At 53.6% G+C, this 23,548-nt stretch overlaps 1 protein-coding gene across 1 annotated transcript; it reads left to right on the top strand.

The window, feature by feature from the left end:
* The first annotated feature begins 410 nt into the window (after positions 1–410).
* LOC147096979 (uncharacterized) lies at positions 411–6,750 on the top strand. Its single transcript, XM_085972687.1, has 2 exons — positions 411–3,236; positions 6,087–6,750. Exons 1-2 carry the CDS (start codon positions 2,166–2,168, stop codon positions 6,168–6,170), a joined length of 1,155 nt encoding a protein of 384 aa, XP_085828813.1. The 5' UTR covers positions 411–2,165; the 3' UTR covers positions 6,171–6,750.
* The last annotated feature ends 16,798 nt before the right edge of the window (positions 6,751–23,548 follow it).

The following is a 23,548-nucleotide window of genomic DNA, read 5'->3' as shown; positions in this document are numbered from 1 at the left end:
ACTGGAGGAAGAGAGAAACTGGAGGAAGAGTGAGAATGCAGGAAGAGTGAGACTGGAGGAAGAGTGAGACTGGAGGAAGAGAGAGGCTGGAGGAAGAGTGAGACTGGAGGAATAGTGAGACTGGTGGAAGAGTGAGACTGGAGGTAGGGTGAGACGGGAGGAAGAGAGAGACTGGAGGAAGAGAGAGACTGGAGGAAGGGTGAGACTGGTGGAAGACTGAGACTGGAGGAAGAGAGAGACTGTAGGAAGAGTGAGACTGGAGGAAGAGAGAAACTGGAGGAAGACTGAGAATGCAGGAAGAGTGAGACTGGAGGAAGTGTGAGACTGGAGGAAGAGAGAGACTGGAGGAAGAGAGAGACTGGAGGAAGAGAGAGACTGGAGGACGAGAGAGACTGGAGGAAGAGAGAGATTGGAGGAAGAGTGAGACTGGAGGAAGAGTGAGACTGGAGGAAGGGTGAGACTGGAGGAAGAGCGAGACTGGAGGAAGGGTGAGGCTGGCGGAAGAGCGGGACTGGAGGAAGAGTGGGACTGGAGGAAGAGAGAGACTGGAGGAAGAGTGAGACTGGAGGAAGAATGAGACTGGAGGAAGAGTGGGACTGAAGGAAGAGAGAGACTGGAGGAAGCGTGAGACTGGAGGAAGCGTGAGAAAGGAGGAAGAGTGAGAAAGGAGGAAGAGTGAGACTGGAGGAAGAGTGAGACTGGAGGAAGAGTGAGACTGCAGGAAGCGAGAGACTGGAGGAAGAATGAGACTGGAGGAAGAGTGGGACTGGAGGAAGAGAGAGACTGGAGGAAGCGTGAGACTGGAGGAAGCGTGAGACTGGAGGAAGAGAGAGACTGGAGGAAGAGTGAGACTGGAGGAAGAGAGACTGAGGTAGAAAGAGACTGGAGGAAGAGTGTGACTGGAGGAAAAGTGACACTGGAGGAAGAGAGAGACTGGAGGAAGAGTGAGACTGGAGGAAGAGTTAGACTGGAGAAAGAGTGAGACTGCAGGAAGAGTCAGACTGGAGGAAGAGTCATACTGGAGGAAGAATGTGACTGGAGGAAGAGAGTGACTGGAGGAAGAGCGTGACAAGAGGAAGAGAGAGACTTGAGGATGCGTGAGACTGGAGGACGAGTGAGACTGGAGTAAGAGTGAGACTGGAGGAAGAGAGTGACTGGAGATAGAGAGAGACTGGAGGAAGAGTGAGACTGGATGAAGGGTGAGACTGGAGGAACAGAGAGACTGGAGGAAGAGTGAGACTGGAGGAAGAGAGAGACTGGAGGAAGAGTGAGACTGGATGACGAGGGAGACTGGAGGAAGAGTGATACTGGAGGAAGAGAGAGACTGGAGGAAGAGTGAGACTGGAGGAAGAGAGAGACTGGAGGAAGAGTGAGACTGGAGGACGAGAGAGAATGGAGGACGAGAGAGACTGGAGGAAGAGTGAGACTGGAGGAAGGGTGAGACTGGAGGAAGAAAGAGACGGGAGGAAGAGCGAGACTGGAGGATGAGAGAGACTGGAGGAAGAGAGAGGCTGGAGGAAGAGTGAGACTGGAGGAATAGTGAGACTGGAGGAAGAGTGAGACTGGAGGTAGGGTGAGACGGGAGGAAGAGAGAGACTGGAGGAAGAGAGAGACTGAAGGAAAAGAGAGACTGGAGGAAGGGTGAGACAGGCGGAAGAGAGAGACTGGAGGAAGAGTGAGACTGGAGGAAGGGTGAGACTGGAGGAAGACTGAGACTGGAGGAAGAGAGAGACTGTCGGAAGAGTGAGACTGGAGGAAGAGAGAGACTGGAGGAAGAGTGAGAATGCAGGAAGAGTGAGACTGGAGGAACAGTGAGACTGGAGGAAGAGAGAGACTGGAGGAAGAGTGAGCCTGGAGGAAGAGAGAGACTGGAGGAAGAGTGAGACTGGAGGAAGAGAGAGACTGGATGTGGTAAACCACTGTTTGTATTCCTGTTTGTCCTGTTTGTATTCCACTGTGTACATGCCTGGACATGCCTCGGCTGACTCCTCCCACAGGTCCTAGTATAAACGTGACTGCTCCCCAGCCCTCTGTATCCTGGACCGGTCGACCACGCGAGGCAGACCTCCATTCTGTTGTTAATAAAAGCCTTTAGTTACTCTTCTAACTCTCAGTCTTTTATGAGTAATTGATAGCGCATCAATTTTATTAACAACATTTTTATAATGGAGAAGATCCTCACACCAGCATGCCTGGACTTAGATCATCGGGAGGCGGACTCATCCACCAAGTTTACTCACTGGCTTAAGTGTTTTGAAAAATTCCTGACCGCCTCCGAAGCAATCAAATCGGACGAGGACAAACTGGATGTCCTGACCTCCAAAGTGAACCACCGAGTGTACTCGGTCATCCAAGACGCGACCTCGTACGTGGACGCTATCAAGCTCCTCAAGGACCAGTACACGCGCCCAGTGAACGAAGTGTACGCCAGGCACCTCCTGGGGAGTCGTAAACAACAACCTGGGGAATCGACCGTGGAATACCTTCAGGCACTGTCTGTGCTTGGCCGGGCCTGTGGTTGTAAGGATGTAAAGGCCGCCGTGTACACAGAGGAACTTATCCGGGACGCTTTTGTAGTGGGCCACAGATCCAATTACACCCGACAGCGACTGTTGGAGCAGAGTAACCTCGACCTCAACAAGGCCTCTGAACTCGCACTATCGTGGGATGCAGCCTACCAGGGCATGGATGCCTACTCATCCGCACCGTGGACGCCGCGGGGAATGACAGCCTGGGACACGGTAGGACCACCTCATAGCGCCGTGCCACCCCAGCCACACCCCAACAACGGCCCAACTACCGCAGCAGTGTCCCAAGGCCAGACAGCAGTGCCCCAAGGCCAGAAATGCTACTTCTGTGGCCAGGCAAAACACCCCAGAGCGCGCTGCCCGGCAAAAAACGCGATCTGCTCGGGCTGCGGGAAGAAGGGACACTACGCTAGCGTCTGCAGGGCCAAAGCCACCCCGAACCCCAGCAGCGCCGCGTGTGGGCCATGCGGGCCGCCATCTTGGACCTCCCCGGCCATGTGCGAATCACCGGTACAGCAGCCATTTTGGACGCCTCCAGCCACATGGGGATCATGGACGCCGCCATCTTGGACGACAGCCGGGACGCAGCAGGCCCCCGACACCGCCTCATCTGATACCCGCAGCGACACACCGACCCCTACGCTGGCATCCGTTACACTGGACCAAGCGAGACCGCACCAACTGGCCAGTTCCACAATGGACATTAAGGTAAGTGGTCACAATACAATCTGCCTTTTTGACTCTGGGAGCACGGAGAGCTTCATCCACCCCGACACGGTGCGGCGTTGCTCTCTCCCAGTCCTGCCTGCGCAACAGCGGATTTCTATGGCCTCCGAGTCCCAGTCGGCGGACATCGGCGGCTACTGCGTGGTGACACTCGTTGTAGACGGGACAGTGTACGATCATTTTAAACTTCTGGTCCTGCCTGACCTCTGCGCTGCCGTCCTGCTGGGGTTAGATTTTCAGTGCCACCTTAAAAGTGTTACGATGGCGTGCGGTGGACCCCTACCCCCACTCACAGTCCGCAGCCAGCAGCTTCCAAATTGCCCGCCGCGCACCAGGTGCAACCTCTCCACACTCAGAGTCACCCCCCCACCACTGTTTGCTAACCTCACCCCCGACTGTAAGCCCATCGCCACAAAGAGCAGGCGATACAGTGCCGGGGACAGGGTTTTCATTAAAACCGAAGTGGAGTGGCTCCTGAAAGAAGGGATTATTGAGGGCAGCACCAGCCCCTGGCGAGCCCAGGTTGTGGTCGTTAAGACCGGCGAGAAGCAGCACCTGGTCATCGACTACAGCCAGACAATAAATCGCTACACCCTGCTGGACACCTACCCACTCCCCCGTATAGCTGATATGGTCAACCAGATCGCGCAGTACCGCGTCTTCTCGACCATTGACCTGAAATCAGCGTACCACCAGCTCCCCATCCGCCCAGAGGACCGCCAGTACACTGCCTTTGAGGCAAACGGCCGCCTCTATCACTTCCTTAGGGTTCCCTTTGGCGTCACCAACGGGGTCTCCGTCTTCCAAAGGGAGATGGACCGGATGGTAGATCAAAATGCGTTGCAGGCCACTTTCCCATATCTGGACAATGTGACCATCTGCGGCCGTGACTTGCAGGACCATGACGCAAACCTCGAAAAATTCCTCCGCACCGCCCAACTCCTAAACCTGACATATAACAAGGAGAAGTGCATATTCTGCACAAACCGCCTCGCCATCCTTGGCTGTGTTGTGGAACACAGAGTCATCGGCCCCGACCCCAACTGGATGCGTCCCCTTATGGAACTTCCACTGCCCCACTGCCTCAAGGCCCTGAAGAGGTGCCTAGGGTTTTTCTCCTATTACGCCCAGTGGGTCCCCTACTATGCGGACAAGGCCCGTCCGCTGATCAAGTCCACCTCTTTTCCCTTGACGGCAGAGGCCCGCTTAGCCTTCCACCGTATCAAGGAGGACATTGCCAAAGCCACAATGCATGCAGTGGACGAATCCATCCCCTTCCAGGTGGAAAGCGACGCATCCGACTTTGCCCTGGCCGCTACCCTCAATCAGGCGGGGAGACCCGTGGCCTTCTTTTCACGAACCCTCCAAGGCCCGGAGACCAGACACTCCGCTGTTGAGAAGGAGGCCCAGGCGATTGTGGAGGCTGTGCGTCATTGGAGGCACTACCTGGCCGGAAAACGATTTACCCTGCTCACTGACCAGCGTTCAGTTGCTTTTATGTTTAACAACAAGCAGAGGGGCAAAATCAAAAATGACAAGATCTTGAGGTGGAGAATCGAACTTTCCACCTACAACTACGAGATCTTGTACCGGCCCGGGAAGCTAAATGAACCCCCGGATGCGCTATCACGTGGCACCTGCGCCAGCGCGCAGATCGATAGACTGCGGGCCCTCCACAATGACCTCTGCCACCCGGGGGTCACCAGGTTCTTCCACCTCATCAAGGCCCGCAACCTGCCTTACTCTATTGAGGAGGTCAGGACCATGACCAGGAACTGCCAAGTCTGTGCTGAGTGCAAACCGCACTTTTATAGACCAAACAGGGCCCACCTGATAAAAGCCACTCGCCCCTTCGAGCGCCTGAGCGTTGATTTTAAAGGGCCTCTCCCCTCCTCCGACCGCAATGTGTACTTCCTCAATATTACTGATGAGTGCTCCCATTTCCCGTTCGCCTTCCCCTGCCCGGACATGACCAGTGCCACGGTCATTAAATGTCTGAACAAACTCTTCACCCTAAAAAACAACAGAAAATGCTGGAAAAACTCAGCAGGTCAGGCAACATCCGTGGAGAGAAATTTGAGTTGACGTTTCGGGTTGGACCCTTCTTCAAAACTGGAAAGAAAAGAAACTAGATCGGAGGCAGGGCTGCGATCGGACAAAAGAATAAAAGAAACAAAAGAAGTAAAAGAGATTAGAAGCTAGACGAGATAGTAATAGGCTGGGATTAGGTGTAAAGTGTACTGGCAGGGCAAAAGTGTACTTTACACCTAATCCCAGCCTATTACTATCTCGTCTAGCTTCTAATCTCTTTTACTTCTTTTGTTTCTTTTATTCTTTTGTCCGATCGCAGCCCTGCCTCCGATCTAGTTTCTTTTCTTTCCAGTTTTGAAGAAGGGTCCAACCCGAAACGTCAACTCAAATTTCTCTCCACGGATGTTGCCTGACCTGCTGAGTTTTTCCAGCATTTTCTGTTGTTATTTCGGATTTCCAACATCTGCAGAATTTTGCTATCAAACTCTTCACCCTGTTCGGCTTCCCCAGCTATATCCATAGCGACCGGGGCTCATCGTTTATGAGCGACGAACTCCGTCAGTACCTGCTAACTAGGGGTATTGCCACAAGCAGGACCAGCAGTTACAACCCCCGGGGGAACGGACAGGTGGAAAGAGAAAATGCGACAGTTTGGAAGGCTGTCCTGCTAGCCTTAAAGTCTAGGGGCCTTCCAACCTCCCGCTGGCAGGATGTGCTCCCCGATGCGCTCCACTCTATTCGGTCACTGTTCTGCACTGCCACTAACGCCACCCCTCATGAGAAAATGTTTGTCTTCCCAAGGAAGTCCACATCGGGGACATCGCTACCGCCATGGCTGACGTCACCAGGGCCGGTCCTGCTGAGAAGACACGTGAGGACCCATAAAACGGACCCCCTGGTCGAGAGGGTCGACCTCCTCCACGCCAACCCCCAGTATGCTTACATCGCATACCCGGATGGACGGGAGGACACAGTCTCCATAAGAGACCTTGCACCCTCGGGGGCCACAGTAACCCACTACCCACTACCACCCCCCCCACGATCCGATATCCAGCCCCAGCAGACGGCAGGCCTGGGCCCCGCGACCCGCTCTACATCTACGAGGACGACACGCCTGTGCCACAGCCTACGCTGGGCTCGACGCCGGAAGCTTCACTACCCCTGCCGTCGCCACGCCGATCACAGCGGCAGACAAGACCTCCGGAGAGACTCCAATACACTAACTTTTAATACACTTCACCCCGCCGGACTCAATTTTAAACAAGGGGTGAATGTGGAAAACCACTGTTTGTATTCCTGTTTGTCCTGTTTGTATTCCACTGTGTACATGCCTGGACATGCCTCGGCTGACTCTTCCCACAGGTCCTAGTATAAAGGTGACTGCTCCACAGCCTTTGTATCCTGGACCGGTCGACCACGCGAGGCAGACCTCCATTCTGTTGTTAATAAAAGCCTTTAGTTACTCTTCTAACTCTCAGTCTTTTATGAGTAATTGATAGCGCATCACTGGAGGAAGAGTGAGACTGGAGGAAGAGTGAGCCTGGAGGAAGAGAGAGACTGGAGGAAGAGTGAGACTGGAGGAAGAGAGAGACTGGAGGAAGAGTGAGACTGGAGGAAGAGAGAGACTGGAGGACGAGAGAGACTGGAGGAAGAGAGAGATTGGAGGAAGAGTGAGACTGGAGGAAGGGTGAGACTGGAGGAAGAGAGAGACTGGAGGAAGGGTGAGACTGGCGTAAGAGCGGGACTGGAGGAAGAGTGAGACGGGCGGAAGAGAGAGACTGGTGGAAGAGTGAGAATGGAGGAAGAGAGAGCCTGGAGGAAAAGCGAGACTCGAGGAAGAGCGAGACTGGAGGAATAGTGAGACTGGAGGAAGAGAGAGACTGGAGGAAGAATGAGACTGGAGGAAGAGTGGGACTGGAGGAAGAGAGAGACTGGAGGAAGCGTGAGACTGGAGGAAGCGTGAGAAAGGAGGAAGAGTGAGAAAGGAGGAAGAGTGAGACTGGAGGAAGAGAGAGACTGGAGGAAGAGTGAGACTGGAGCAAGAGTGCGACTGGAGGAAGAGAGAGACTGGAGGAAGAGAGAGGCTGGAGGAAGAGTGAGACTGGAGCAACAGTGAGATTGGAGGAAGAGTGAGACTGGAGGAAGAGTGAGACTGGAGGATGAGAGAGACTCGAGGAAGAGTGAGACTGGAGGAAGAGTGAGACAGGAGGAAGTGAGAGACTGGAGGAAGAGAGAGACTGGAGGAAGAGTGAGACTGCAGGAAGAGAGTGACTGGAGGAAGAGTGAGACTGGAGGAAGAGTGAGACTGGAGGAAGAGAGAGACTGGAGGTAGAGTGAGACTGGAGGAAGAGTGTGACTGGAGGAAGAGTGAGACTGGAGGAAGAGAGAGACTGGAGGAAGAGTGAGACTGGAGGAAGAGAGAGACTGGAGGAAGAGTGAGACTGGAGGAAGAGAGAGACTGGAGGAAGAGTGGGACTGGAGGAAGAGAGAGACTGGAGGAAGAGTGAGACTGGAGGAAGAGTGAGACTGGAGGGAGAGTGAAACAGGAGGAAGTGAGAGACTGGAGGAAGAGAGAGACTGGAGGAAGAGTGATACTGCAGGAAGAGAGTGACTGGAGGAAGAGTGAGACTGGAGGAAGAGTGAGACTGGAGGAAGACAGAGACTGGAGGTAGAGTGAGACTGGAGGAAGAGTGTGACTGGAGTAAGAGTGAGACTGAAGGAAGAGAGAGACTGGAGGAAGAGTGAGACTGGAGGAAGAAAGAGACTGGAGGAAGAGTGAGACTGGAGGAAGAGTGAGGCTGCAGGAAGAGAGTGACAGGAGGAAGAGTGAGACTGGAGGAAGAGTGAGACTGGAGGAAGAGAGAGACTGGAGGTAGAGTGAGACTGGAGGAAGAGTGTGACTGGAGGAAGAGTGAAACTGGAGGAAGAGAGAGACTGGAGGAAGAGTGAGACTGGAGGAAGAGAGAGACTGGAGGAAGAGTGAGACTGGAGGGAGAGAGAGACTGGAGGAAGAGTGGGACTGGAGGATGAGAGAGACTGGAGGAAGAGTGAGACTGGAGGAAGAGTGAGACTGGAGGGAGAGTGAAACAGGAGGAAGTGAGAGACTGGAGGAAGAGAGAGACTGGACGAAGAGTGATACTGCAGGAAGAGAGTGACTGGAGGAAGAGTGAGACTGGAGGAAGAATGAGACTGGAGGAAGAGAGAGACTGGAGGTAGAGTGAGACTGGAGGAAGAGTGTGACTGGAGTAAGAGTGAGACTGGAGGAAGAGAGAGACTGGAGGAAGAGTGAGACTGGAGGAAGAGAGAGAGTGGAGGAAGAGTGAGACTGGAGGACGAGAGAGACTGGAGGATGAGAGAGACTGGAGGAAGTGTGGGACTGGAGGAAGGGTGAGACTGGAGGAAGAGAGAGACTGGAGGAATAGTGAGACTGGAGGAAGAGAGAGACTGGAGGATGAGTGAGACTGGAGGAAGAGAGAGACTGGAGGAAGAGTGAGACTGGAGGAAGAGAGAGACTGGAGGAAGAGTGATACGGCAGGAAGAGAGTGACTGGAGGAAGAGTGAGACTGGAGGAAGAGTGAGACAGGAGGAAGTGAGAGACTGGAGGAAGAGAGAGACGGGAGGAAGTGTGAGACTGCAGGAAGAGAGTGACTGGAGGAAGAGTGAGACTGGAGGAAGAGTGAGACTGGAGGAAGAGAGAGACTGAGGTAGAGTGAGACTGGAGGAAGGGTGTGACTGGAGGAAGAGTGAGACTGTAGGAAGAGAGAGACTGGAGGAAGAGTGAGACTGGAGGAAGAGAGAGTCTGGAGGAAGAGTGAGACGGGAGGAAGAGAGAGACTGGAGGAAGAGTGGGACTGGAGAAAGAGAGAGACTGGAGGAAGAGTGAGACTGGAGGAAGTGAGAGTCTGGAGGAAGAGAGAGACTGGAGGAAGAGTGATACTGCAGGAAGAGAGTGGCTTGAGGAAGAGTGAGAATGGTGGAAGAGTGAGACTGGAGGAAGAGAGAGACTGGAGGTAGAGTGAGACTGGAGGAAGAGTGTGACTGGAGTAAGAGTGAGACTGGAGGAAGAGTGAGACAGGAGGAAGTGAGAGACTGGAGGAAGAGATAGACTGGAGGAAGAGAGAGACTGGAGAAAGAGTGAAACTGCAGGAAGAGAGTGACTGGAGGAAGAGTGAGACTGGAGGAAGAGTGAGACTGGAGGAAGAGAGAGACTGGAGGTAGAGTGAGACTGGAGGAAGAGTGTCACTGGAGTAAGTGTGAGGCTGGAGGTTGAGAGAGACTGGAGGAAGAGTGAGACTGGAGGAAGAGAGAGACTGGAGGAAGAGTGAGACGGGAGGACGAGAGAGACTGGAGGACGAGAGAGACTGGAGGAAGAGTGAGACTGGAGGAAGTGTGAGACTGGAGGAAGAGAGAGACTGGAGGAATAGTGAGACTGGAGGAAGAGAGAGATGGGAGTAAGAGTGAGACTGGAGGAAGAGAGAGGCTGGAGGAAGAGTGAGACTGGAGGAATAGTGAGACTGGAGGAAGAGTGAGACTGGATGTAGGGTGAGACGGGAGGAAGAGAGAGACTGGAGGAAGAGAGAGACTGGAGGAAGAGAGAGACTGGAGGAAGAGTGAGAATGCAGGAAGAGTGAGACTGGAGGAAGAGTGAGACTGGAGGAAGAGAGAGACTGGAGGAGAGTGAGACTGGAGGAAGAGAGAGACTGGAGGAAGAGAGAGACTGGAGAACGAGAGAGACTGGAGGAAGGGTGAGGCTGGCGGAAGAGCGGGACTGGAGGAAGAGAGACTGGAGGAAGCGTGAGACTGGAGGAAGCGTGAGAAAGGAGGAAGAGTGAGAAAGGAGGCAGAGTGAGACTGGAGGAAGAGTGAGACTGGAGCAACAGTGAGACTGGTGGAAGAGTGAGACTGGAGGATGAGAGAGACTGGAGGAAGAGTGAGACAGTAGGAAGAGTGAGACTGGAGGAAGTGAGAGGCTGGAGGAAGAGAGAGACTGGAGGAAGAGTGAGACTGGAGCAAGAGTGTGACTGGAGGAAGAGCGAGACTGGAGGAAGAGAGAGGCTGGAAGAAGAGTGAGACTGGAGCAACAGTGAGATTGGAGGAAGAGTGAGACTGGAGGAAGAGTGAGACTGGAGGATGAGAGAGACTGGAGGAAGAGTGAGACTGGAGGAAGAGTGAGACTGCAGGAAGAGAGTGACTGGAGGAAGAGTGAGACTGGAGGAAGAGTGAGACTGGAGGAAGAGAGAGACGGGAGGTAGAGTGAGACTGGAGGAAGAGTGTGACTGGAGGAAGAGTGAGACTGGAGGAAGAGAGAGACTGGAGGAACAGTGAGACTGGAGGAAGGGTGAGACTGGAGGAAGAGAGAGACTGGAGGAAGGGTGAGGAGGGTGGAAGAGCGGGACTGGAGGAAGAGTGAGACTGGAGGAAGAGAAAGACTGGAGGAAGAGTGAGACTGGAGGAAGAGAGAGACTGGAGGAAGAGAGAGACTGGAGGAAGAATGAGACTGGAGGAAGAGTGGGACTGGAGGAAGCGTGAGACTGGAGGAAGCGTGAGAAAGGAGGAAGAGTGAGATAGGAGGAAGAGTGAGACTGGAGGAAGAGTGAGACTGGAGGAAGAGTGAGAGTGCAGGAAGAGAGAGAATGGAGGAAGAATGAGACTGGAGGAAGAGTGGGACTGGAGGAAGAGAGAGACTGGAGGAAGAGTGATACTGCAGGAAGAGAGTGACTGGAGGAACAGTGAGACTGGAGGAAGAGTGAGACTGGAGGAAGAGAGAGACTGGAGGTAGAGTGAGACTGGAGGAAGAGTGTGACTGGAGGAAGAGAGAGACTGGAGGAAGAGTGAGACTGGAGGACGAGAGAGACTGGAGGACGAGAGAGACTGGAGGAAGTGTGAGACTGGAGGAAGGGTGAGACTGGTGGAAGAGAGAGACTGGAGGAATAGTGAGACTGGAGGAAGAGAGAGACTGGAGGAAGAGTGAGACTGGAGGAAGAGAGAGGCTGGAGGAAGAGTGAGACTGGAGGACGAGAGAGACTGGAGGATGAGTGATACTGCAGGAACAGAGTGACTGGAGGAAGAGTGAGACTGGAGGAAGAGTGAGACAGGAGGAAGTGAGAAACTGGAGGAAGAGAGAGACTGGAGGAAGAGTGAGACTGCAGGAAGAGAGTGACTGGATGAAGAGTGAGACTGGAGGAAGAGTGTGACTGGAGGAAGAGAGAGACTGGAGGTAGAGTGAGACTGCAGGAAGAGTGTGACTGGAGGTAGAGTGAGACTGGAGGAAGAGAGAGTCTGGAGGAAGAGTGAGACTGGAGGAAGAGAGAGACTGGAGGAAGAGTGAGACTGGAGGAAGAGAGAGACTGGAGTAAGAGTGGGACTGGAGGAAGAGAGAGACTGGAGGAAGAGTGAGACTGGAGGAAGAGTGAGACTGGAGGAAGAGTGAGAAAGGAGGAAGTGAGAGACTGGAGGAAGAGAGTGACTGGAGGAAGAGTGATACTGCAGGAAGAGAGTGACTGGAGGAAGAGTGAGACGGGAGGAAGAGTGAGACTGGAGGAAGAGAGAGACAGGAGGTAGAGTGAGACTGGAGGAAGAGTGTGACTGGAGTAAGAGTGAGGCTGGAGGAAGAGAGAGACTGGAGGAAGAGTGAGACTGGAGGAAAAGAGAGACTGGAGGAAGAGTGAGACGGGAGAACGAGAGAGACTGGAGGACGAGAGAAACTGGAGGAAGAGTGAGACTGGAGGAAGGGTGAGACTGGAGGAAGAGAGGGTTGGAGGAATAGTGAGACTGGAGGAAGAGAGAGACTGGAGGAAGAGTGAGACTGGAGGAAGAGAGAGGCTGGAGGAAGAGTGAGACTGGAGGAATAGTGAGACTGGAGGAAGAGAGAGACTGGAGGACGAGAGAGACTGGAGGAAGAGAGAGACTGGAGGAAGAGTGAGAATGCAGGAAGAGTGAGACTGGAGGAAGAGTGAGTCTGGAGGAAGAGAGAGACTGGAGGAAGAGAGAGACTGGAGGACGAGAGAGACTGGAGGAAGAGAGAGATTGGAGGAAGAGTGAGACTAGAGGAAGAGAGGGACTGGAGGATGAGTGAGACAGGAGGAAGTGAGAGACTGGAGGAAGAGAGAGACTGGAGGAAGAGTGAGACTGCAGGATGAGAGTGACTGGAGGAAGAGCGAGACTGGAGGAAGAGTGAGACTGGAGGTAGAGAGGGACTGGAGGAAGAGAGGTACTGGAGGAAGAGTGAGACTGGAGAAAGAGTGAGTCTGGAGGAAGAGTCAGACTGGAGGAAGAGTCAGACTGGAGGAAGAGTGTGAATGGAGGAAGAGAGAGACTGGAGGAAGCGTGAGACTGGAGGAAGAGAGTGACTGGAAGAAGAGTGAGACTGGAGGAAGTGTGTGACAAGAGGAAGAGTGAGACTGGAGGATGAATGTGACAAGAGGAAGGATGAGACTGACGGAAGAGAGAGACTGGAGGAAGAGAGAGACTGGAGGAAGAGAGAGGCTGGAGGAAGAGAGAGACTGGAGGAAGAGAGAGGCTGGAGGAAGAGAGAGACTGGAGGATGAGTGAGAATGGAGGAAGAGTGAGACTGGAGGAAGAGAGAGACTGAAGGAAGTGAGAGACTGGAGGAAGGGTGAGACAGGCGGAAATGAGAGACTGGAGGAAGAGTGAGACTGGAGGAAGAGAGAGACTGGAGGAATAGTGAGAATGCAGGAAGAGTGAGACTGGAGGAACAGTGAGACTGGAGGAAGAGAGAGACTGGAGGAAGAGTGAGACTGGAGGAAGAGAGTGACTGAGGAAGAGAGAGACAGGAGGAAGAGAGAGACTGGAGGAAGAGTGAGACTGGAGGAAGAGAGAGACTGGAGGACGAGAGAGACTGGAGGAAGAGAGAGATTGGAAGAAGAGTGAGACTGGAGGAAGAGTGAGACTGGAGGAAGAGAGAGACTGGAGGAAGGGTGAGACTTGCGTAAGAGCGGGACTGGAGGAAGAGTGAGACTGGAGGAAGAGAGAGACTGGAGGAAGAGTGAGACTGGAGGAAGAGAGAGACTGGAGGAAGAGTGATACGGGTGGAAGAGTGAGAATGGAGGAAGAGAGAGCCTGGAGGAAAAGCGAGACTGGAAGAAGAGCGAGACTGGAGGAATAGTGAGACTGGAGGAAGAGAGAGACTGGAGGAAGAATGAGACTGGAGGAAGAGTGGGACTGGAGGAAGAGAGAGACTGGAGGAAGCGTGAGACTGGAGGAAGCGTGAGAAAGGAGGAAGAGTGAGATAGGAGGAAGAGTGAGACTGGAGGAAGAGTGAGACTGGAGGAAGAGTGAGACTGGAGCAAGAGTGCGACTGGAGGAAGAGAGAGACTGGAGGAAGAGAGAGGCTGGAGGAAGAGTGAGTCTGGAGCAACAGTGAGACTGGAGGAAGAGTGAGACTGGTGGAAGAGTGAGACTGGAGGATGAGAGAGACTGGAGGATGAGTGAGACTGGAGGAAGAGTGAGACAGGAGCAAGTGAGAGACTGGAGGAAGAGAGAGACTGGAGTAAGAGAGAGGCTGGAGGAAGAGTGAGACTGGAGCAACAGTGAGATTGGAGGAAGAGTGAGACTGGAGGAAGAGTGAGACTGGAGGATGAGAGAGACTGGAGGAAGAGTGAGACTGGAGGAAGAGTGAGACAGGCAGAAGTGAGAGACTGGAGGAAGAGAGAGACTGGAGGAAGAGTGAGACTGCAGGAAGAGAGTGACTGGAGGAAGAGTGAGACTGGAGGAAGAGTGAGACTGGAGGAAGAGAGAGACTGGAGATAGAGTGAGACTGGAGGAAGAGTGTGACTGGAGGAAGAGTGAGACTGGAGGAAGAGAGAGACTGGAGGAAGAGTGTGACTGGAGGAAGAGAGAGACTGGAGGATGAGTGAGACTGGAGGATGAGAGAGACTGGAGGAAGAGTGGGACTGGAGGAAGAGAGAGACTGGAGGAAGAGTGAGACTGGAGGAAGAGTGAGACTGGAGAGAGAGTGAGACAGGAGGAAGTGAGAGACTGGAGGAAGAGAGAGACTGGAGGAAGAGTGATACTGCAGGAAGAGAGTGACTGGAGGAAGAGTGAGACTGGAGGAAGAGTGAGACTGGAGGAAGAGAGAGACTGGAGGTAGAGTGAGACTGGAGGAAGAGTGTGACTGGAGTAAGTGTGAGACTGGAGGAAGAGGGAGACTGGAGGAAGAGTGAGACTGGAGGAAGAGAGAGACTGGAGTAAGAGTGAGACTGGAGGACGAGAGAGACTGGAGGACGAGGGAGACTGGAGGAAGTGTGAGACTGGAGGAAGGGTGAGACTGGAGGAAGAGAGAGACTGGAGGAATAGTGAGACTGGATGACGAGAGAGACTGGAGGAAGAGTGAAACTGGAGGAAGAGAGAGGCTGGAGGAAGAGTGAGACTGGAGGAAGAGAGAGACTGGAGGAAGAGTGAGACTGGAGGAAGAGTGAGACAGGAGGAAGTGAGAGACTGGAGGAAGAGTGAGACTGCAGGAAGAGAGTGACTGGTGGAAGAGTGAGACTGGAGGAAGAGTGAGACTGGAGGTAGAGTGAAACTGGAGGAAGAGTGTGACTGGTGGAAGAGTGAGACTGGAGGAAGAGAGAGACTGGAGGAAGAGTGAGACTGGAGGAAGAGAGAGACTGGAGGAAGAGTGAGACTGGAGGGAGAGAGAGACTGGAGGAAGAGTGGGACTGGAGGAAGAGAGAGACTGGTGGAAGATTGAGGCTGGAGGAAGAGTGAGACTGGAGGAAGAGTGAGACAGGAGGAAGTGAGAGACTGGAGGAAGAGAGAGACTGGAGGAAGAGTTATACTGCAGGAAGAGAGTGACTGGAGGATGAGTGAGACTGGAGGAAGAGTGAGACTGGAGGAAGAGAGAGACTGGAGGTAGAGTGAGACTGGAGGAAGAGTGAGACTGGAGGAAGAGAGAGACTGGAGGTAGAGTGAGACTGGAGGAAGAGTGTGACTGGAGTAAGAGTGAGGCTGGAGGAAGAGAGAGGCTGGAGGAAGAGTGAGACTGGAGGAAGAGAGAGACTGGAGGAAGAGTGATACTGCAGGAACAGAGTGACTGGAGGAAGAGTGAGACTGGAGGAAGAGTGAGACAGGAGGAAGTGAGAAACTGGAGGAAGAGAGAGACTGGAGGAAGAGTGAGACTGCAGGAAGAGAGTGACTGGATGAAGAGTGAGACTGGAGGAAGAGTGTGACTGGAGGAAGAGAGAGACTGGAGGTAGAGTGAGACTGCAGGAAGAGTGTGACTGGAGGTAGAGTGAGACTGGAGGAAGAGAGAGTCTGGAGGAAGAGTGAGACTGGAGGATGAGAGAGACTGGAGGAAGAGTGAGACTGGAGGAAGAGAGAGACTGGAGTAAGAGTGGGACTGGAGGAAGAGAGAGACTGGAGGAAGAGTGAGACTGGAGGAAGAGTGAGACTGGAGGAAGAGTGAGAAAGGAGGAAGTGAGAGACTGGAGGAAGAGAGTGACTGGAGGAAGAGTGATACTGCAGGAAGAGAGTGACTGGAGGAAGAGTGAGACGGGAGGAAGAGTGAGACTGGAGGAAGAGAGAGACAGGAGGTAGAGTGAGACTGGAGGAAGAGTGTGACTGGAGTAAGAGTGAGGCTGGAGGAAGAGAGACACTGGAGGAAGAGTGAGACTGGAGGAAAAGAGAGACTGGAGGAAGAGTGAGACGGGAGAACGAGAGAGACTGGAGGACGAGAGAAACTGGAGGAAGAGTGAGACTGGAGGAAGGGTGAGACTGGAGGAAGAGAGGGTTGGAGGAATAGTGAGACTGGAGGAAGAGAGAGACTGGAGGAAGAGTGAGACTGGAGGAAGAGAGAGGCTGGAGGAAGAGTGAGACTGGAGGAATAGTGAGACTGGAGGAAGAGAGAGACTGGAGGACGAGAGAGACTGGAGGAAGAGAGAGACTGGAGGAAGAGTGAGAATGCAGGAAGAGTGAGACTGGAGGAAGAGTGAGTCTGGAGGAAGAGAGAGACTGGAGGAAGAGAGAGACTGGAGGACGAGAGAGACTGGAGGAAGAGAGAGATTGGAGGAAGAGTGAGACTAGAGGAAGAGTGAGACTGGAGGATGAGTGAGACAGGAGGAAGTGAGAGACTGGAGGAAGAGAGAGACTGGAGGAAGAGTGAGACTGCAGGATGAGAGTGACTGGAGGAAGAGCGAGACTGGAGGAAGAGTGAGACTGGAGGTAGAGAGGGACTGGAGGAAGAGAGGTACTGGAGGAAGAGTGAGACTGGAGAAAGAGTGAGTCTGGAGGAAGAGTCAGACTGGAGGAAGAGTCAGACTGGAGGAAGAGTGTGAATGGAGGAAGAGAGAGACTGGAGGAAGCGTGAGACTGGAGGAAGAGAGTGACTGGAAGAAGAGTGAGACTGGAGGAAGTGTGTGACAAGAGGAAGAGTGAGACTGGAGGATGAATGTGACAAGAGGAAGGATGAGACTGACGGAAGAGAGAGACTGGAGGAAGAGAGAGACTGGAGGAAGAGAGAGGCTGGAGGAAGAGAGAGACTGGAGGAAGAGAGAGGCTGGAGGAAGAGAGAGACTGGAGGATGAGTGAGACTGGAGGAAGAGTGAGACTGGAGGAAGAGAGAGACTGAAGGAAGTGAGAGACTGGAGGAAGGGTGAGACAGGCGGAAATGAGAGACTGGAGGAAGAGTGAGACTGGAGGAAGAGAGAGACTGGAGGAATAGTGAGAATGCAGGAAGAGTGAGACTGGAGGAACAGTGAGACTGGAGGAAGAGAGAGACTGGAGGAAGAGTGAGACTGGAGGAAGAGAGTGACTGAGGAAGAGAGAGACAGGAGGAAGAGAGAGACTGGAGGAAGAGTGAGACTGGAGGAAGAGAGAGACTGGAGGACGAGAGAGACTGGAGGAAGAGAGAGATTGGAAGAAGAGTGAGACTGGAGGAAGAGTGAGACTGGAGGAAGAGAGAGACTGGAGGAAGGGTGAGACTTGCGTAAGAGCGGGACTGGAGGAAGAGTGAGACTGGAGGAAGAGAGAGACTGGAGGAAGAGTGAGACTGGAGGAAGAGAGAGACTGGAGGAAGAGTGATACTGGTGGAAGAGTGAGAATGGAGGAAGAGAGAGCCTGGAGGAAAAGCGAGACTGGAAGAAGAGCGAGACTGGAGGAATAGTGAGACCGGAGGAAGAGAGAGACTGGAGGAAGAATGAGACTGGAGGAAGAGTGGGACTGGAGGAAGAGAGAGACTGGAGGAAGCGTGAGACTGGAGGAAGCGTGAGAAAGGAGGAAGAGTGAGATAGGAGGAAGAGTGAGACTGGAGGAAGAGTGAGACTGGAGGAAGAGTGAGACTGGAGCAAGAGTGCGACTGGAGGAAGAGAGAGACTGGAGGAAGAGAGAGGCTGGAGGAAGAGTGAGTCTGGAGCAACAGTGAGACTGGAGGAAGAGTGAGACTGGTGGAAGAGTGAGACTGGAGGATGAGAGAGACTGGAGGAAGAGTGAGACTGGAGGAAGCGTGAGACAGGAGCAAGTGAGAGACTGGAGGAAGAGAGAGACTGGAGGAAGAGTGAGACTGGAGCAAGAGTGAGACTGGAGGAAGAGTGAGACTGGAGTAAGAGAGAGGCTGGAGGAAGAGTGAGACTGGAGCAACAGTGAGATTGGAGGAAGAGTGAGACTGGAGGAAGAGTGAGACTGGAGGATGAGAGAGACTGGAGGAAGAGTGAGACTGGAGGAAGAGTGAGACAGGCAGAAGTGAGAGACTGGAGGAAGAGAGAGACTGGAGGAAGAGTGAGACTGCAGGAAGAGAGTGACTGGAGGAAGAGTGAGACTGGAGGAAGAGTGAGACTGGAGGAAGAGAGAGACTGGAGATAGAGTGAGACTGGAGGAAGAGTGTGACTGGAGGAAGAGTGAGACTGGAGGAAGAGAGAGACTGGAGGAAGAGTGTGACTGGAGGAAGAGAGAGACTGGAGGATGAGTGAGACTGGAGGATGAGAGAGACTGGAGGAAGAGTGGGACTGGAGGAAGAGAGAGACTGGAGGAAGAGTGAGACTGGAGGAAGAGTGAGACTGGAGGGAGAGTGAGACAGGAGGAAGTGAGAGACTGGAGGAAAGAGAGACTGGAGGAAGAGTGATACTGCAGGAAGAGAGTGACTGGAGGAAGAGTGAGACTGGAGGAAGAGTGAGACTGGAGGAAGAGAGAGACTGGAGGTAGAGTGAGACTGGAGGAAGAGTGTGACTGGAGTAAGTGTGAGACTGGAGGAAGAGGGAGACTGGAGGAAGAGTGAGACTGGAGGAAGAGAGAGACTGGAGTAAGAGTGAGACTGGAGGACGAGAGAGACTGGAGGACGAGGGAGACTGGAGGAAGTGTGAGACTGGAGGAAGGGTGAGACTGGAGGAAGAGAGAGACTGGAGGAATAGTGAGACTGGATGACGAGAGAGACTGGAGGAAGAGTGAAACTGGAGGAAGAGAGAGGCTGGAGGAAGAGTGAGACTGGAGGAAGAGAGAGACTGGAGGAAGAGTGAGACTGGAGGAAGAGTGAGACAGGAGGAAGTGAGAGACTGGAGGAAGAGTGAGACTGCAGGAAGAGAGTGACTGGTGGAAGAGTGAGACTGGAGGATGAGTGAGACTGGAGGTAGAGTGAAACTGGAGGAAGAGTGTGACTGGTGGAAGAGTGAGACTGGAGGAAGAGAGAGACTGGAGGAAGAGTGAGACTGGAGGAAGAGAGAGACTGGAGGAAGAGTGAGACTGGAGGAAGAGAGAGACTGGAGGAAGAGTGGGACTGGAGGAAGAGAGAGACTGGTGGAAGATTGAGGCTGGAGGAAGAGTGAGACTGGAGGAAGAGTGAGACAGGAGGAAGTGAGAGACTGGAGGAAGAGAGAGACTGGAGGAAGAGTTATACTGCAGGAAGAGAGTGACTGGAGGATGAGTGAGACTGGAGGAAGAGTGAGACCGGAGGAAGAGAGAGACTGGAGGTAGAGTGAGACTGGAGGAAGAGTGTGACTGGAGTAAGAGTGAGGCTGGAGGAAGAGAGAGACTGGAGGAAGAGTGAGACTGGAGGAAGAGAGAGACTGGAGGAAGAGTGAGACGGGAGGACGAGAGAGACTGGAGGACGAGAGAGACTGGTGGAAGAGTGGGACTGGAGGAAGGGTGAGACTGGAGGAAGAGAGAGACTGGAGGAAGCGAGAGACTGGAGGAATAGTGAGACTGGAGGAAGAGAGAGACTGGAGGAAGAGTGAGACTGGAGGAAGAGAGAGGCTGGAGGAAGAGTGAGACTGGAGGAATAGTGAGACTGGAGGAAGAGTGAGACTGGAGGTAGGGTGAGACGGGAAGAAGAGAGAGACTGGAGGAAGAGAGAGACTGGAGGAAGAGAGAGACTGGAGGAAGAGTGTGAATGCAGAAAGAGTGTGACTGGAGGAAGAGTGAGACTAGAGCAAGAGAGAGACTGGAGGAAGAGTGAGACTGGAGGAAGAGAGAGGCTGGAGGAAGAGAGAGACTGGAGGACGAGAGAGACTGGAGGAAGAGAGAGATTGGAGGAAGAGTGAGACTGGAGGAAGAGTGAGACTGGAGGAAGGGTGAGACTGGAGGAAGAGAGAGACTGGAGGAAGGGTGAGGCTGGCGGAAGAGCGGGACTGGAGGAAGAGTGAGACTGGAGGAAGAGAGAGACTGGTGGAAGAGTGAGACTGGAGGAAGAGAGAAACTGGAGGAAGAGAGAGACTGGAGGAAGAATGAGACTGGAGGAAGAGTGGGACTGGAGGAAGCGTGAGACTGGAGGAAGCGTGAGAAAGGAGGAAGAGTGAGAAAGGAGGAAGAGTGAGACTGGAGGAAGAGTGAGACTGGAGGAAGAGTGAGACTGCAGGAAGAGAGAGGCTGGAGGAAGAGAGAGACTGGAGGATGAGTGAGACTGGAGGAAGAGTGAGACTGGAGGAAGAGAGAGACTGGAGGAAGCGTGAGACTGGAGGAAGAGTGAGACAGGAGGAAGGGTGGGACTGGACGAAGTGTGAGACTGGAGGAAGTGTGGGACTGGAGGAAGAGAGTGACAGGATGACGAGAGAGTCCAGAGGAAGGGGGAGACTGGAGGATGAGAGAGACTGGAGGAGGTGAGAGACTGGAGGAAGAGAGAGACTGGAGGAAGGGTGAGACTGGAGGAAGAGTGAGACTGGCGGAAGAGGGAGACTGGAGGATGAGTGAAACTGGAGGATGAGAGAGACTGGAGGAAGATTGAGACTGGAGGAAGAGAGAGACTGGAGGAAGAGTGAGACTGGAGGAAGAGAGAGACTGGCAGAAGGGTGAGACTGGAGGAAGAGAGTGACTGGAGGAAGGGTGAGACTGGAGGAAGGGTGAGACTGGAGGATGGGTGAGACTGGAGGAAGAGAGTGACTGGAGGAAGGGTGAGACTGGCGGAAGAGCGGGACTGGAGGAAGGGTGAGACTGGCGGAAGAGCGGGACTGGAGGAGGAGTGAGACTGGTGGAAGAGTGAGACTGGAGGAGGAGTGAGACTGGTGGAAGAGTGAGAATGGAGGAAGAGAGAGTCTGGAGGCAGAGCGAGACTGGAGGAAGAGCGAGACTGGAGGAAGAGAGAGACTGGACTAAGACAGAGGCTGGAGGAAGAGAGAGACTGGAGGAAGAGTGAAACTGGAGGAAGGGTGAGACTGGAGGAAGGGTGAGACTGGAGGAAGAGAGTGACTGGAGGAGGAGTGAGACTGGTGGAAGAGTGAGACTGGAGGAGGAGTGAGACTGGTGGAAGAGTGAGAATGGAGGAAGAGAGTGTCTGGAGGCAGAGCGAGACTGGAGGAAGAGCGAGACTGGAGGAAGAGAGAGACTGGAGGAAGAGTGAGACTGGAGGATGAGTGAGACTGGAGGAAGAGAGAGACTGGAGGAAGAGTGAGACAGGAGGAAGCGTGAGACAGGAGGAAGATTGAGACTGGAGGAAGAGTGAGACTGGAGGAAGAGTGAGACTGGAGCAAGGGTGAGACTGGAGGAAGAGTGACACTGGAGGAAGAGTGAGACTGGAGGAAGAGTGCGACTGGAGGATGAGAGAGACTGGAGGAAGAGAGAGACTGGAGGATGAGTGAGACTGGAGGAATAGAGAGACTGGAGGAAGGGTGAGTCTGGAGGAAGAGCGTGACAAGAGGAAGAGAGAGACTGGAGGAAGAGGGAGACTGGAGGAAGGGTGAGACTGGAGGAAGAGTGAGACTGGAAGAAGAGAGAGACTGGAGGAAGAGTGAGACTGGAGGAAGAGTGAGACTGGAGGAAGAGAGAGACTGGCGGAATGGTGAGACTGGAGGAAGAGCGAGCCTGGAGGATGAGAGAGACTGGAGGAAGAGTGAGACTGGAGAAAGAGAGAGACTGGAGGATGAGTGAGACTGGAGGAAGAGAGAGACTGGAGGAAGTGAGAGACTGGAGGAAGAGAGAGGCTGGAGGAAGGGTGAGACTGGAGGAAGGTTGAGACTGGAGGAAGAGCGAGACTGGAGGAAGAGTGAGACTGGAGGTAGAGAGAGTCTGGAGGAGGGGTGAGACTGGAGGAAGAGAGAGACTGGAGGAAGGGTGAGACTGGAGGAAGAGAGAGACTGGAGGAAGAGCGAGACTGGAGGGAGAGCGAGACTGGAGGAAGAGCGTGACTGGTGGAAGATTGAGACTGGAGGAAGAGCGAGACTGGTGGAAGAGTGAGACTGGAGGAAGAGTGAGACTGGAGCAAGAGTGAGACTGGAGGAAGAGAGAGACTGGAGGAAGCGTGTGGCTGGAGGAAGAGAGAGACTGGAGGAAGAGTGAGACTGGAGGAAGAGTGTGACTGGAGGAAGAGTGAGACTGGAGGAAGAGAGAGACTGGAGGAAGAGTGTGACTGGAGGAAGAGAGAGACTGGAGGATGAGTGAGACTGGAGGAAGAGAGAGACTGGAGGAAGAGTGGGACTGGAGGAAGAGAGAGACTGGAGGAAGAGTGAGACTGGAGGAAGAGTGAGACTGGAGGGAGAGTGAGACAGGAGGAAGTGAGAGACTGGAGGAAGAGAGAGACTGGCGGAAGAGTGATACTGCAGGAAGAGAGTGACTGGAGGAAGAGTGAGACTGGAGGAAGAGTGAGACTGGAGGAAGAGAGAGACTGGAGGTAGAGTGAGACTGGAGGAAGAGTGTGACTGGAGTAAGAGTGAGACTGGAGGAAGAGGGAGACTGGAGGAAGAGTGAGACTGGAGGAAGAGAGAGACTGGAGGAAGAGTGAGACTGGAGGACGAGAGAGACTGGAGGACGAGGGAGACTGGAGGAAGTGTGAGACTGGAGGAAGGGTGAGACTGGAGGAAGAGAGAGACTGGAGGAATAGTGAGACGGGATGACGAGAGAGACTGGAGGAAGAGTGAAACTGGAGGAAGAGAGAGGCTGGAGGAAGAGTGAGACTGGAGGAAGAGAGAGACTGGAGGAAGAGTGAGACTGGAGGAAGAGTGAGACAGGAGGAAGTGAGAGACTGGAGGAAGAGTGAGTCTGCAGGAAGAGAGTGACTGGTGGAAGAGTGAGACTGGAGGAAGAGTGAGACTGGAGGTAGAGTGAAACTGGAGGAAGAGTGTGACTGGAGGAAGAGTGAGACTGGAGGAAGAGAGAGACTGGAGGAAGAGTGAGACTGGAGGAAGAGAGAGACTGGAGGAAGAGTGAGACTGGAGGAAGAGAGAGACTGGAGGAAGAGTGGGACTGGAGGAAGAGAGAGACTGGAGGAAGAGTGAGGCTGGAGGAAGAGTGAGACTGGAGGAAGAGTGAGACAGGAGGAAGTGAGAGACTGGAGGAAGAGAGAGACTGGAGGAAGAGTTATACTGCAGGAAGAGAGTGACTGGAGGATGAGTGAGACTGGAGGAAGAGTGAGACTGGAGGAAGAGAGAGACTGGAGGTAGAGTGAGACTGGAGGAAGAGTGTGACTGGAGTAAGAGTGAGGCTGGAGGAAGAGAGAGACTGGAGGAAGAGTGAGACTGGAGGAAGAGAGAGACTGGAGGAAGAGTGAGACGGGAGGACGAGAGAGACTGGAGGACGAGAGAGACTGGTGGAAGAGTGGGACTGGAGGAAGGGTGAGACTGGAGGAAGAGAGAGACTGGAGGAAGCGAGAGACTGGAGGAATAGTGAGACTGGAGGAAGAGAGAGACTGGAGGAAGAGTGAGACTGGAGGAAGAGGGAGGCTGGAGGAAGAGTGAGACTGGAGGAATAGTGAGACTGGAGGAAGAGTGAGACTGGAGGTAGGGTGAGACGGGAAGAAGAGAGAGACTGGAGGAAGAGAGAGACTGGAGGAAGAGAGAGACTGGAGGAAGAGTGTGAATGCAGAAAGAGTGAGACTGGAGGAAGAGTGAGACTAG

The sequence above is a fragment of the Somniosus microcephalus genome, chromosome 33 (assembly GCF_052327205.1).
Source record: "Somniosus microcephalus isolate GS21.2 chromosome 33, FLI_Smic_1.0, whole genome shotgun sequence".
Taxonomy (NCBI): Eukaryota; Metazoa; Chordata; class Chondrichthyes; order Squaliformes; family Somniosidae; genus Somniosus; species Somniosus microcephalus.
The sequence above is the reverse complement of the archived record's forward strand: the minus strand, read 5'-3'. Positions and strand labels throughout refer to the sequence as shown.

What these genes read in the sequence shown, in the direction of transcription:
- LOC147096979 (XM_085972687.1), top strand. Translation starts at nt 2,166, where the DNA reads ATGGAGAAGATCCTCACACCAGCATGCCTGGACTTAGATCATCGGGAG. An exon ending in GTTCCACAATGGACATTAAG is followed by an intron (nt 3,237 to 6,086) that starts GTAAGTGGTCAC and finishes TGTCTTCCCAAG; the next exon opens with GAAGTCCACATCGGGGACAT.